Source organism: Lacerta agilis, chromosome 9 (genome assembly GCF_009819535.1).
Source record: "Lacerta agilis isolate rLacAgi1 chromosome 9, rLacAgi1.pri, whole genome shotgun sequence".
Lineage (NCBI taxonomy): Eukaryota > Metazoa > Chordata > Lepidosauria > Squamata > Lacertidae > Lacerta > Lacerta agilis.
This window is the reverse complement of record NC_046320.1, coordinates 64,763,878-64,778,924: the sequence shown is the minus strand read 5'-3', so window position 1 is coordinate 64,778,924 and position 15,047 is coordinate 64,763,878. Positions and strand designations below refer to the sequence as shown.

General features: G+C 44.1%; 1 protein-coding gene across 1 annotated transcript in view; it reads right to left on the bottom strand.

Annotated features, from left to right (window-relative positions):
* The window catches only part of SLC4A4 (solute carrier family 4 member 4), a 198,023-nt gene that overhangs the window by 69,414 nt on the left and 113,562 nt on the right, over positions 1-15,047 (bottom strand). Inside the window, exons 5-7 of the mRNA XM_033160895.1 lie at positions 11,922-12,082; positions 10,769-10,948; positions 635-711 (exon numbers count right to left, since the gene is read on the bottom strand). Coding sequence (XP_033016786.1) covers positions 635-711; positions 10,769-10,948; positions 11,922-12,082 — 418 coding nt within the window. The remainder of the gene's footprint in view (positions 1-634; positions 712-10,768; positions 10,949-11,921; positions 12,083-15,047) is intronic.

Below are 15,047 nucleotides of genomic sequence, written 5' to 3'. Positions count from 1 at the left end.
CATACAACAAAAACCTACAACTGATTACTCACACATAAACAAAACAGGCCAATCGGACTTTCCCATCATTTGGTAAACCTTGTTTATCTTCACTTAAGCTTTGTTCATGCTCCTGGTCTTAGTCAATGATGAATTTTTAAAAAGTGATTGGTAATTAAGAAATTTTAATGCAAACAAGAGTATGAGGGAAGGGGGCGGGGAGTGAATTTAGACCTGCAACACCACTTGCAGTTACAGGTGGGTAGCCGTGTTGGTCTGCCATAGTCGAAACAAAATAGAAAATTCTTTCCAGTAGCACCTTAGGTTCTATTTTGTTTCAACACCACTTGCATTAAGCTCTACAAATTAAGAGCTTTCTTCTCCAACAGGAAAGGGGCAGGCAGGCTTCCTTTGGCCTATTGAAAAGCTGGAAGAATTCTGTAGGATCTCTTGGGCAAAGTGACAAACCACCAAGTCAGGAGCCTTCAACTCAACACTGGCAATAAGACGATACCCTCATAAAACAGCCAGCGCTTTAAAAATTGCAACTGCTCACGTCTTCCCTTCATCCTAAAGTGCTCATCTCCTCCTGAGCATCTCATTCTTTCCTGGTACATCTTTGCAAGGAAATGGTGATCAGGAATTCCAGATTTACCTGCTCTTTGTCGGGTTTGTCAGAGATGTCGTTCAAACTAGAGGAAGTCAGGTTTCTGTGCGTCATGGCTGGGCTGCCTGCAAGAACAATACCAAGGTCCGTTAAAACACCGTTTGCTTACCTACTATAAGGGACACACAGAGACTCGGGCCACAGCGATACCCGAGCAAGGCAGTTTGCCAATTACATGAAGGGTGGCTGAAAGCTCAATATAAGATGGCTGCTATCTGCTAAAGCAAGTACCAACACCAAGCAATGGCAGAATACATGTATATATGGCAGTCTCTTTTATCCTCAACAGTTTCATTTGGAGAAATTCTTGATTCTCCCCCACTTGAATCAACAGGTGTTTAATTTTGGCTGGATTCCATTAAGATCACAACTGGCCAGCCAGGAGATTTCACTAACATGTTAAAGGTTATGTTTTCAGAGGCCTTGATCAGAAAACTTTGAACTTCTATGTAAATCTAAAACAAAAAGTTGACAGAAAGAAGGGATGAAAGATTTGCTCACTCTACTAACTGATGATGATGCAAGACGCAGCATGTTGACTGAGCTACAGATTTAGGATCAACATGAGGGTAAAACAAAAACATCCTGATTTGGTTAGCTAGGGGCACATAATACTCCCATGGAGGTTCCCTTCATCTTCAGCTTGTTTTTGCCTCTGAGTCACATAAAGAACATGCAAAATAAATCCAGTTACAGGTGGGTAGCCGTGTTGGTCTGCCATAGTCGAAACAAAATAGAAAATTCTTTCCAGTAGCACCTTAGAGACCAACTGAGTTTGTTCTTGGTATGAGCTTTCGTGTGCATGCACACGAAAGCTCATACCAAGAACAAACTCAGTTGGTCTCTAAGGTGCTACTGGAAAGAATTTTCTATTTTGTTTCGACTATGCAAAATAAATAAGAGGGTAAAATCAATTACAGAGCTTGTGCATGTAGTGCTTCCATACTGGGTTGAGATACGATCCAAACCTCTATTCAGGCATGACTTGGTAGAATTAACAAGTCACTAGGTAACATCCTCAATCACTGCGTTAGAGAGGGAAGTTGAATTGTAGCTCTCCACATGTGATAAAACTTCCACCACCACCACTGCAGGAAGTTATCAGGTCATGTACGCAAGGACGCCTGGTGAGTTCAGTTCAGTAGCATCATGGAAATCAGTTCCTACACCCCAACTTTGCAGCCGTCCTGCGCTGAACCGACCTAGATATGACGTCAAACAGATGGTTTGGGGGCCAGGCTACAGCCGAGGGCAGTTCTACCTGAATGTCTAGTTCTGGGACCTTGAGGTCAGCGAGTTGAGATGGACGTTTGGAGAGCAGTGGACTAAAGACTGGCTTGTAACAACCACGTGGCTGGTACAGCTCTGTTGACCAGACTAAACTAGAAGGGTGGTTTTGGGATACTTCGTCTGCCCGCCAGTCACAGGGGATGTTGTTGCATCCCCCCTAACCTTGCAGTCTGCAGTAGCAGAAGCATCTTAGCTCACAGAGTTTCTGGTTCAAGGATAGGGTCAGTTTTCCCCATGCAAAGATGTATTTGGGAGCTTTCATTCCTTGGGAGCCCGCCTTTTTTTTGCATGTTGTCATTATCTCCAGATTGATCCCCCAGCACACGACCACACCCCCTTCATGCACACCCGTTTCCCTGCAAAGTGCAACTCCCTTCCCGCCATCCACTTACTTAGCCATCCCACGCTGGGGCTGCGCTGCACCCGGATTTCATCATCCAACGTGCGGGTTGCAAGGCAGGGCACAGAACTCTCAAGCGGGCTGCGGGCTTTAGAGTCGCAAGCAGGAGGAAGAGTGCACATTCGAGAGCAGCAGCAAAGAAGAGGAGGAGGAGGAGGAAGAAGACAGCAGAGTTAAGGCGGAGGAGAAAAGAGAAAGGCCAAAGCAACTGCAGAAGCAAGAGAGTTAAAGACAGAAAAGCATTCAGACACTCCTGTTAACGCGCCACAGAGAGCTACACACATCCGCACGTCAATTAGAGACCATTCCAACATTAGGTTTTGCCAGCTTTTGGCAGCCATGTATTTGTAGAAAATGTGGCACTGAGTGCATTTTCAGTGTTTTGTAATATTCGCCCTTTTGCAACCCTCAAACGTGCAGAACGTCTCTCTCTCTCTGTGTGTGTGTGTGTGTGTGTGTGTGTGTGTGTGTGTATAATATTCAAAATAAAAGGAGAAAGAGGAAATGGCATGGTGCAGACACATAATTGCCACAACTTACTCAGATTCAATCCAGGAAACTAGTTCAAAATCAAAATTGTGGGGATTTGGCCTTCGACAGGGTGGCTCATTCATACAACTGTGTTTTTGTTTTTTCTCTTGCTAATGAAGATCTGGAAGCTAACCTCTGGGAATGAGCCCTGGGCTGAAAAATATTACCTCTGAGTGACAGTACTGCATTTACTCCTAAGATTTTATCCTAGCAATCAAACAGGCGCATGCTGGCTGGGGCTGATGTGAGTTGATACCTGAGCGCTGCAGGTTAAATAAATGCTCACTTATGGCAGCGTCTGTTTGTCAATCTATGTAGAGATGTACAGATATTAAGCAAGATCTCTCACTTGAAGCTGAAATAGTAGTTTGTGGGAGAAATAGTGGTTTTTTTCCATGACTTTGGAAGTGAATGTCTATGTAAGCTTTGCTGTCCGAGTGTAAATATTCCTAGTTTGCCCAATAATGAATGCATTACATGGACTGCAATGTTCTATTTTGCCACCAATGGATTCAAGTTACAAGGAAGGAGAGTCCGACTAAACATCAGGAAGAACTTTCTGGCAGTAAGAGGTGTTTGACAGTGAAACGGACTCCCTTGGGAGGTTGTGCACTCTCCTTCCCTGGAGCTTTCTAAGCAGAGGTTGGATGGCCATCTGTCATGGATGCCTTAAGATGAGATTCTTGCATTGAAGGGGGTTGGACTAGATGACCCTTGGGATCCCTTCCAACTCTAGTATTCTGTGAATGGGATTCCTTCTGAACCCCTACATCCAATGAAGCAACGAACAGGTTAGAATCATAGAATCATAGAATCATCGAGTTGGAAGAGACCACAAGGGCCATCCATTCCAACCCCCTGCCAAGCAGGAAACACCATCAAAGCATTCCTGACAGATGGCTGTCAAGCCTCTGCTTAAAGACCTCCAAAGAAGGAGACTCCACCACACTCCTTGGCAGCAAATCCCACTTGGCAGCTCTTACTGTCAGGAAGTTCTTCCTAATGTTTAGGTGGAATCTTCTTTCTTGTAGTTTGAATCCATTGCCCCGTGTCCGCTTCTCTGGAGCAGCAGAAAACAACCTTTCACCATCCTCTATATGACATCCTTTTATATATTTGAACATGGCTATCAGATCACCCCTTAACCTTCTCTTCTCCAGGCTAAACATACCCAGCTCCCTAAGCCGTTCCTCATAAGGCATCGTTTCCAGGCCTTTGACCATTTGTCGGATGCTTCTGTGTAAATAACCACAGCAAATTCTGCAACCGAAAGTCGTAACAGATGGCCAAATCTTTTGCTGTCACTGGACTGTAATCTGCATCCTGACAACGGTACGCAGAAAACATCTGAAGAATTTAAAAAGAAAGCGGCTTCTTTGGCTGTTACTCACAGCCAACATGCACAACAATTGGGGGCGTGTATTCCATTTTGTAGCACTTCAAATAGTGTGCCAATGATTTCTATCACCTGGAGAAACGTCTCTTCTTTCACACACCTTTCCCCTTCTGTTCTTCTTTCTACTCTCATTATTTCTAAACTCTGCTACTTAGAATAACCTGAATGACACTTAAAGAAATAAAACCCCATTGTTCTGTCCAGCAACACGCCTTATCGTCAACTGCTGCCTCGATGCATTTTTAACAACTTTCAGTTTGAATAAGTAATCGTGATGAATAAATGATAAATTCTCTGTTTCCAAACTATTGTTTTATCCTAAAGGTCAGCAGTGAGGTCAAAAAGAATTTCTAGCATGGCTACTGGCTCAACTTTTAAGGCATTTCTCTTTGAATCAATATTTGGGGGGGGGGGAGTCCTTAGGTCAATAGCTCAAGTTGTTGGCTTCTGCCTGAACTACACCAACCCAAAGACCTGCTTTGTTCACCTGCCATACCATAGCCCAGTGTTTCTCAAACTTGGGTCTCCAGGTGTTGTTGGACTGTAACTCTCATCATCCCTTACCATTGAGCCTGCAAGCAAGGGATGATGGGAGTTGTCATCCAGAAACAGCTGGAGATCCAAGTTTGAGAAGCACTGCCATAGCCAATACAGAAGACTCATAGGACCAGTCATGTTCCAGAGGACTATGATGCCTGAGTCCACAGGAACTCACTCGTTCTGTTCCCAGACCCTCAGATTCTTGGTTCAAGGCCCACCAGAGTCTCAGCAAGCCTTTTCTGAATTATCTCAGCCTCTCCTTGCTAGCAACTGTTCTACCAGTGCTACTGAGCATGCCCACGTACGTAATTCAATGAGCCGGTTCACATGTAACACTAAACCATGGTTTAGCTGCACTGTGTGCACAAGCTAGAACCAGCCTGAGCAAAGTCTTGAGCTTGTGCACTCCCCTTTCCTCCTCCTGTGCAGCCAGAATTTCGTTTCACTTTCCACTAATCCTGGGTTGTTGTTACATACAGTCATACCTCTAGATACGATCGCTGTGGGTTGCAAACGGCGAGGGTTACAAACGCGCCGAACCCGGAAATACCGGAATGGGTTACTTACGGGTTCGGCAGTTTGCGCATGCGCAGACACGTCAAATGATGTCACACGCATGCACAGAAGCACTGAATCGCAACCCACGCATGTGCAGAAACAGCGCTGTGGGTTGCGTTCTGCTCAGGATGCGAACGGGGATCCGGAACAGATCCCATTCGCATCCAGAGGTACCACTGTACAGGATAAGAAACTGAAGGGTTGTTGAAGTCAGCAAAACACATGTATTGTAGTCCGTTTGTTTAGAAAAGGACTAGAGTTTGTTTTAAACCTCAGTCTCTGGTTCATACAGAAGAAGCAGCCAACATTCTTTTAAAATAAAACTAAACATCAGAAGATTCTCCCACTGGTCATTCCACACAAGAGAAGCTTGTTGCCATATTACGAACAGTGAAAAGTTGTTGCGCTCCCCCCCCCCCCTATTTTTCAAAATCGCAGAGGAAAATGCCATTTTTGAGCCGACATGGGCTGCCAAACACCTGGGTTTCCCCAGACATTTTACCGATTTCCACCCAGACACTGTAAGAGACAGCAGCATTCCGGATATGTCTTTGAAATTCCGGACGTATGGCAACCCTAGGTTTATTCTAGCTTGTGCATGTAACGCTAAACCATGGTGAGAACCGGCCCAATGAAAGTCCCACTTGAGTAAAAAATATCCTTAAACCAAAATCTAAATGCTCATTAAAGCAGTTCTTTACATCTTCTCCCTCACCAAATCCCTGCTACGTCAAATCCCTCATTTCCCTCCCATCTCGTTCATCTGTTTACAGCGCCGAGTTTATTGTTTGCACCATAGCAAACAAAAGCACGAAGGAAAAGATCTGCGGGAAATATGGAGCATGCAGAAATATGCAGTATATGCAAAGCAGCCTGGAACCAAACACAAGGATTGGAAAAGAGCAGCATTTGGGGATGGACCCGGTTCTCGAACATTTTGGCATTGAAATACCCTCTTAACAAATAAAACATTTTAGCGTCCCAGGGGTCTAAAGGACAAAGCGGTGGGGTTTGGGATGTGTGGACTGCAGAATCCAGCTTCTCCTATGGACTCACTGCGGCAAGCAACTTTCTCCCAGACCTCAGTTTCCCATCAGCGAAGTGGGAACAACTTAGGGAATGCATTCCTCCACATGAATCTGCCAATGACATAATTCGCACGCCATGCTAAGCCAGGCTTCCTCAACCTCAGCCCTCCAGATGTTTTGAGACTACAATTCCCAGCATCCCTGGCCACTGGTCCTGCTAGCTAGGGATCATGGGAGTTGTAGGCCAAAAACATCTGAAGGGCCAAGGTTGAGGAAGTCTGCGCTAAGCTAAACCATAGCTTAGCATAACTGCACTAAGAGAGGAAACTATGACCACTGGATTCCTCTCCCAGTCCTGCTGCCGCCATGGTACCTGGAGCTAAGCTTAACATGTTATCTGGACCCAGGCTCATTGTTTGTCTCGCTTCAGATAAACCATAAGTTGTTTAATTTCCTATCCTTCCCTATTAGGGCTGCTCCGGATAGCATTGCAGCAAGTTGACTTCTGAAGTAGCAGAATGTAGGACTCTTATGAACACGACCCTTGCTAAAGATGCTACTAATTTACATTAATATGAAAAATTAGCAGAAGCACTTGTCATTGGACAGGGCAGCCAAACACTAGATAGGTGAAACCACCTCTAGAGACAAAAAGTACACAATGCTGGCCACATAATTCAATGAAAGCCCCACTTGGTTGGACATAAGATTTACAGTCAGAATCAATTATTGGATCCAGATTTAAACAGCATAGCTTTAGCAACAGATTTTCTACAAATCACCGCATACCAACAAACTTATAGAATATTCTAAATCAACATATATGGAATGAACCACATGGAATGGTTCCCCCCCCCCCTAAAATATGAGCAAGTCATCATGCAAATCAGGGTTATCTACACTGGGGAGTGAAGACTGCAACTTGTTTGCTTTGGAGGGCTGGCTTTCAACGGTAAATTTTGATCAAATGTGTTTCACGTGAGTGTTTCATTTATTCATTTTACTGATCTATGTTTATTGACCATGCACATTAATGGAGCTGTACACATGAATAATAATGAATAAATAAAACCAAGCACTCATGATGGGCCAGGAATTTAATAAACGGTATATAAAGAATTCAAAAGTTTTGTACTAGGTTGTTGAACAAGACTGAGAGATGATGTACTCTTGGAAGGTTTACTATCCATTTTACCAATTACACGATTATTTGTTTTCCTCCGATTTTGCTCCTTTAAATTATTCTTATCGGATACTTGGTAACATGCATATGATTTTAGGTTTGAGCCCAACTTGTTGCTTCACCCTTATGTCGTCTGTTGGGGTGTGTACAGTAATTCCTTGTTGCTCAGTCTACTTGTGGAAGGCCACAGGTTTAAGTACAGGATGTTTGTTTGTTTGTTTGTTTGTGTGCCTTCCATTTACGTGCAAAGCAGGTGTCTGCTCCACATCTGCACGCATGCTCTTGGCAACACATTGCTGCGAAGCACTTCAGAGTGTCCCAGACCTTTCACGTGCATAATCTTGTGACCCTTGCATCGAATCTGCAAGAAGAGACTTCTAAATGAGCCCACGAAAATGAGTGGAAGGGCTGAGAGCTCTCTCCCTCCTGAATGAGCTTGCTGCATTTCTTTGCTAGAGAGAAGCCTCTCTCTTCAGCAGCTCATAAATAAGCCCCACTGGGCCTACTCTCCAGGAAAGTGTGCATAGGATTGTGCCCTAAGGCTCTTAATATCCACTAGGAAATGAATGGTAGGGCACGGACTTAAAAGCCACTTTGCCTTCTAAAGTCTGCATCTTGAAAAGGCTCGGATCATGCTATGGTTCAACAAGGCAGGTCAACTGAAGTCCAACAGCTAATCTGCAATCATATTATGCTGCCATGTTAGGTCTACCCCAATAAAGTATGCAGGTGGGAAGTTCAATAGCAAAATATTCAAAAACCCCATGCATTGTAATTTCCTCGTAGGAAAGTAACAGGCTATTTTGGAAGATTTCTCCCCAGCATGCTCTTTTTTTTCTTTTTATTTTTTACATGCAATTCATTCTTTCCTGTTCTTTGCATGGAGAGCCCTTGCGCCACTTGTAGTGTCAGAATTTAAGCAGGTTCACAACAACTGGCTCTGGCTTCTGCAGCATGCATTACACTGAAGCCAGAAATACCTGTCTCCACTCTCTTTCGGAGTCCTGGACACCTAGTCTTTAAATCAGCCTTCCTCAACCTGGTGCCTTCCAGCTGTTTTGGAGTACAATTCCCATCATCTGGCTCAGCTGGCACATCTGTGCCGGATGGGCCTGGTAGGAAATATTGTCCAAATCATCTGGACAGAACCAGGCTGACGAAGGCTGCTTTGTATACTTACCAAGAGGAAGTTCCCCAACAGATAAAACGTTTTGCTTATCACAGCCTTGAGCCAAGTACTTTTTAATTAAAAAGATGCAACTTACCACTTGTGTTCCAAGAAGGAACGTTTCTTGGAATAATAAAGTGGGGGGGGGGATGAATATCCACATGTTGCATCTTTTGTTGAGATCATATGAGAATCCATGATTCTTGGCCTTGGTGGTTCTCTCCCTCTTTTCTTAAATCAGATTATTTTTCCCTCCCATGTTGAGAAGCAAGAAAAGTCCCCTCTCATCCCAGAAGGGATGCAGGGCCTTAAGCAATGCTAATTCCCACAATAGTCATGTTACCTCGGTTTTCAAACACCTCCGTTATCGTACATTTCGGTTCTCGAACGCTGAAAACCCGGAAGTAAATGCTTCCGTTTTTTAATGTTTTTTGGAACCCGAAGATGCGGCGCGACTTCCGCTGAGGGCAAGAAGCTCTTGCAACCAATGGGAAGCCGCACTTTGGTTTTCGAATGTTTTGGAAGCCGAACGGGCTTCTGGAACGGATTATGTTCGAGAACCGAGGTACCCCTGTAGTAATACAGGTGAAACTCGAAAAATTAGAATATCGTGGAAAAGTCCATTTATGTAAGCAATTGTTTTCATTAGCTACTGGAGTTTAATATATGAGATAGACTCATGACATGCAAAGCGAGATATGTCAAGCCTTTGCTTGTTATAATTGTGATGGTTATGGCGCACAGCTGATGAAAACCCCAAAGTTGAAATTGTTAATTTGGGGTTCTCATCAGCTGTACGCCATAATCATCACAGTTATAACAAATAAAGGCTTGACATATCTCACTTTGCATGTCATGAGTCTATCTCATATATTAGTTTCACCTTTTAAGTTGAATTGCTGAAAGAAATGAACCTTTCCACGATATTCTAATTTTTCGAGTTTCACCTGTACACTGTATAGCTGAGGATTGCTCTGTTCACCTTTTTTGCGTTTCTGAAGTTTCTCAACTCAACACTATTGAACTGTTGAACTTTTATCCTTGAGGAATAGAGAGGGGAAACCTAATCCCTCTCTTTCCAGTTAATGCACTCGTTTTCCAGAACTCTAACAAAAGCCGCCAGAGCTGGGGCCTGGGGTGGGACCTGTCCTCTTGATACTGCTGGACTACAACTCCCATTATCCCTGACCATGGACCATGCTGGTGGGGAAGATGGGCGCTGGAGTCCTACAATATCCAGAGGACCATGGGTGAGTCACCCCTGCTCACAGAGGACTATTACACAGCCCATCTGCTATTCTGCACACCAACACTCAAAATGACTTCGGGGCAATTTTCTCCTGCCATTACAGTCTAACACATTCTAGATAGCTCGATGTGTCGTAGGCTGCATTCATGTGGCAGTTCATTCCCATTTTCCTGGTGTTCCCCTAACTGCTAATTTCCACATTCTATTTCAGCTTTCGGGTGACACAAAAGCCACTCCCGGGAATACAGCGGGACGAAGCGCAAGGTTAGCGCTCAATTCCGCGTTGTTTGCAAACAGATTTTTTTTTCATCCTGGAAGCCATTTCTGGAAGTTGATTTCACACCGCATGAACGTTGAAATATAATGAGGAAATTAACCGTTAGGGAAATGTCAGGAAAACGGAATGAGCTGCCGTGCGGATGCAGCCCTGTTCTATTTCGGAGGACACGTCGTCGTTTGTGTTTTGCCGTTTCGTGTGTGTGCCACGCCAGGTGCTTTACTCAGCGTTTCGCTTTGCCGAAGTGACTGACTAAAGCGGACTAACGAAAACGAAGCGCGCCCATGTCTTTTCTCAGTTAGCCCACGGAGATATGGTTAGAGCGATGCGCCACAGCATTAAGAAGCCTTCAGAGCCCATAACTGATACATCCGTCAGTATGGTCTGCTACTCTACTTGTGGGGTTAGATGCGTTGCCATGAGATGGTGATGGAGTTAGTTGGGAGCAGGGTTTCGGTGGGTCTCTACGGGGAAGGCCAAAGCCCACTGGCTTCTGCATTACCATTATCTGGGTTGGTAAACATCCTACTTGCACTGGAGACAGTCTTCCCGATGTCGGCCAAGGAGCGCAGGTTGGATTTTTTGGTCTGGTGGCGATGCTTCCTGAGCAGGGTGTAAGTGACTTTGTCCTTCATCTCTTGCTTCAACAGGCCTGTCTCGATCTGGTTGTCAACAACCATCTCTGCAAACACGAGGATTTGGGGAGAGGGGGAGGCAGGGAGAGAAGAAAAGGAGCAAAACAATGTAAACAGAAATAAAATAAAATGGTTTCAGAGTAGGCTGGTATGTGTAAGATCGCATACACAATGAGGGCTGGGCAGTATCTGGTTTTCAACATTGCAATATACCACCAGCGAAACATTGCGATATACTGATATATCACGATGTCTGAAATAAGGGTGGCACTTTGTAGAAGCACTGGCTGGCTTCACAGTTTTTCACACATCGTGATATTTGCATCACTCTCACTCTCTCTCTCTCTCTCTCTCTCTCACACACACACACACACACACACACACACCATGGTTTGCAATATATTGGCAGGTCAAAAATTATGAAACTGGTATCACGATATGGACTTCAAACCAGTTTTGGACAATGGATAGATATATCGCCCAACGCTATACACTAATGTGTTTTAATCCTTAAACAACAACAACAACAACAACAACAACAACAACAACAATGAAACTACTAAGAGGTATACAAAGTGGGAGGTAGGAGCCCCACAGCATCTAGGGGACTACAGATCCCCCACCCCTATCTTGTAGACTATCCAAGATACTGAACGAGATGAACAGGCACACTATCAAGACAGCTGAGACCCCAGAAACTTTTTGGTCCTCCTCTCCTTGAACTGTTTCCATCCCAGTAGGCAATTAACTTGCACCTAAAAGAACTGGTACCCAAGTTTGCTTGTTTCCTCCTTCCTCAAAATTCATTTTCCTTTTGTGTTATGTCTTTTTAGATCGTAGGTAGAAGCCATATTGTTTTTATTGATCTGCAACCCAACCCAGGAAACTTGGTTGCTGTTGTTGTTTTGCTGAAAAGCAGCGTAAAATAAACACACGCCCAGATCCAACATCCCATTCAACGGACCAGGTTGGTTCTTGCGATGTAGAACAGTCCAGAGCACTGCGTTCAAGATCACCTACCTACTACCTGAGGGAGCGACGAGGCCTCCAGATCCAACATGATCGACCCTTTCTCTATACACGTCCTCAACTCAAACAAGCTGTGTAGGGACAACGTGGCAACGTGTGGTTTGCTCCACCTCTCTCCACCCTGCTCCACTTTCTCCTCAAACTTTATCCACCTGCGAGAGAGAGAGAGAGAGAGAGAGAGTTGGTGAGGATGAACCCACAAAGAAGTGCTGCTGTGTGAGCTTTCATGGACAAGCATCTATATCATCAGGTGCTTCATTAAGAAAGTCATGCCACAACAAATCCATTAGTCTCAAAAGTATTGCAAAGTTCTTTCGCTCCTCTTTTTACATGTTATGGCTTATTTATATACCGATTTTTGGCCTGACGGCCTTTAAAATACAAAATAAAATATGCATTACATCAATTAAAAATGATATAAATTAGCATTTGTTTAATTAAAACAAGCAATCAACCAACCAACTGGGTATGCGTTAGGAGCAGCAGTCAGCTCCAAGGCAAAGAAACAGAAAAACCATCCATCAACACAACACTATCTCTCATCTTTGGTGTACATTCTCCCACTGAATTAAAGTTGGTTTTACATATTGGTTGTAAACCAACCCCTGTGGAAATAAAGTTGGATTTGCACACAAAACATAAGCATTGCAGGGGGCTGGACTAGATGGGCCGCAGGGTCCCTTCCAATTCTATGATTCTATGCTATAGGGAAAGGCAGTTTCAGAAATGCAGAGTATCCACTAGAAACACGTCTCTATGCCTCCCGCTGTTTATTATTTGCTACGCATGAGCCACAAATATCTCTGCAACTTGTAGAGCCCAAATGGATTCCGGGGAGCATCTTTTCCGATTCCAGCTGTGCTTTTCGTGACTGCTTCTTCGGTCTCAAATGAACAGTGGTCTTTATTCATTCAAAAAAGAAACCACTCAGTTCAATTTCACCTCTATACCAGAGATGTTTATCGTTTAAATCAGTGGTCCCCAAACATTTTTGGGCCACCGCCCCCTTGGTTCCATAGACTCCATCCTCAATGCCCCCTACCCTTATAAAAAGCATTATTCAGAATAGCAGTTTGCATAACCCACTAAGGAAGATGATAACACAATAAAATTCAAAACAATAAGTGGGATTTGCTGCCAAGGAGTGTGGTGGAGTCTCCTTCTTTGGAGGTCTTTAAGCAGAGGCTTGACAGCCATCTGTCAGGCATGCTTTGATGGTGTTTCCTGCTTGGCAGGGGGTTGGACTGGATGGCCCTTGTGGTCTCTTCCAACTCTATGATTCTATGATTCTAATTGCACATATATTCAAAACCCAATCAAAGCTATTTGGTGTCATTAATTCAACAAAAATGATCCAGTGATACCAGCTTTTCAAAGTCTGTTTACATCTCCAGCCACCCCACCACCACCGCCCCCCAGCCTCTTAGTGCCCCCAACGTAATTCCACTGCCTACTTTGGGAACCACTGTTTTAAATCAACTACAGTCATCTAGGACAGGCTTCCTCAAACTCGGCCCTCCAGATGTTTTGAGACTACAATTCCCATCATCCCTGACCACTGGTCCAGCTAGCTAGGGATCATGGGAGTTGTAGAACAAAAACATCTGGAGGGCCGAGGTTGAGGAAGCCTGATCTAGGATCTCAGCTTGCAACTTTGGCCCTAGCAGATCTTGGCTGGATTTACACAACACATTAAGCAATGGATCTCTGTGACAGCATGAACATGCAGTTCCCTGGAGAGGAGCTTGCAGACGTTTTGCTCAGTCCTTTTTACGGCTTGTTACTGAACCGAGCTAAACCAAGGTTTGGCTTAGTGTGTCTTCTGAATTGGGATTCATGGTTAAGCTCTCTCCTCACTAGCCATGACGTACAGCCATGAACAAGTCCTATGGGTGATGTCTCATGGTTACTGAGAGCTAAATCACAAGTCCCAGTTTGGTTGGCTAAGTTCATTGTACTAGTAAATAGGCTGGAAACAAAGTGGCTGTGAGATCCTATACAGCAGGGGTCACTTTTTCACAGTCCTGATAAGCGATGATTTGGCTTACCGTTCATGCAAACCAAATCATTGCCCCAACTGGGACATCACACCAAACCAAGGTTTGCAAGTAAGCATACCTTGAGAAAGCAGCTGGTGGCTTGATCCTCCAAATGTATGTGTCAAGCCAAGGTTTAGCTGTTTGTCTGCTCCCCTTTCCCATCTGTTCATCACTCCAATCAGTAACAGCCCCCAGAAGCAGAGCAATGGCAGTAACCGAGACATGAATTCAGACAAAACACCAAGCCACCATGAGCACAAACCAGCAACTATTGCTTCAAAGCGAGGAAATTTTGTTATTTTTGTTGGTTATTGTAAAAGTAACACAATATTTTAGAATACTGTTTTTCAATAATTTAGATCAATAATTTAAAGAAATTATATATTTTTTAAAATATGGAAGAATTTGTGTTAGCTATGTCATTTATGGGCTTTTGGAGTTGTTTTCTTGAGGGGGGGGTGATTTGACTATATTATGAAGGGACACCTGCTTCTTGGGAGAAAAGCAATGACAAACCTAGACAGCATCTTTGCCAACAAAGGTCCGTATAGTTAAAGCTATGGTTTTCCCAGTAGTGATGTATGGAAGCGAGAGCTGGACCATAATGAAGACTGATCGCTGAAGAATTGATGCTTTTGAATTATGGTGCAGGAGGAGACTCTTGAGAGTCCCATGGACTGCAAGAAGATCAAACCTATCCATTCTTAAAGAAATCAGCCCTAAGTGCTCACTGGAAGGACAGATCCTGAAGCTGAGGCTCATGAGAAGAGAAGACTCCCTGGAAAAGACCCTGATGTTGGGAAAGATGGAGGGCACAAGGAGAAGGGGACGACAGAGGACGAGATTGTTGGACAGTGTTCTCGAAGCTACTAACATGAGTTTGACCAAACTGTGGGAGGCAGTGTAGGATAGGGGTGCCTGGCGTGCTCTGGTCCATGGGGTTACAAAGAGTTGGACATGATTAAATGACTCAACAACAACAACAGCAACAACCACAACAACAACAACAACAACAACAAATGGAGGGAAAATAAAATAAGGCCTGATAAATAATAAGCAAAATTTTATTATGGTTTGC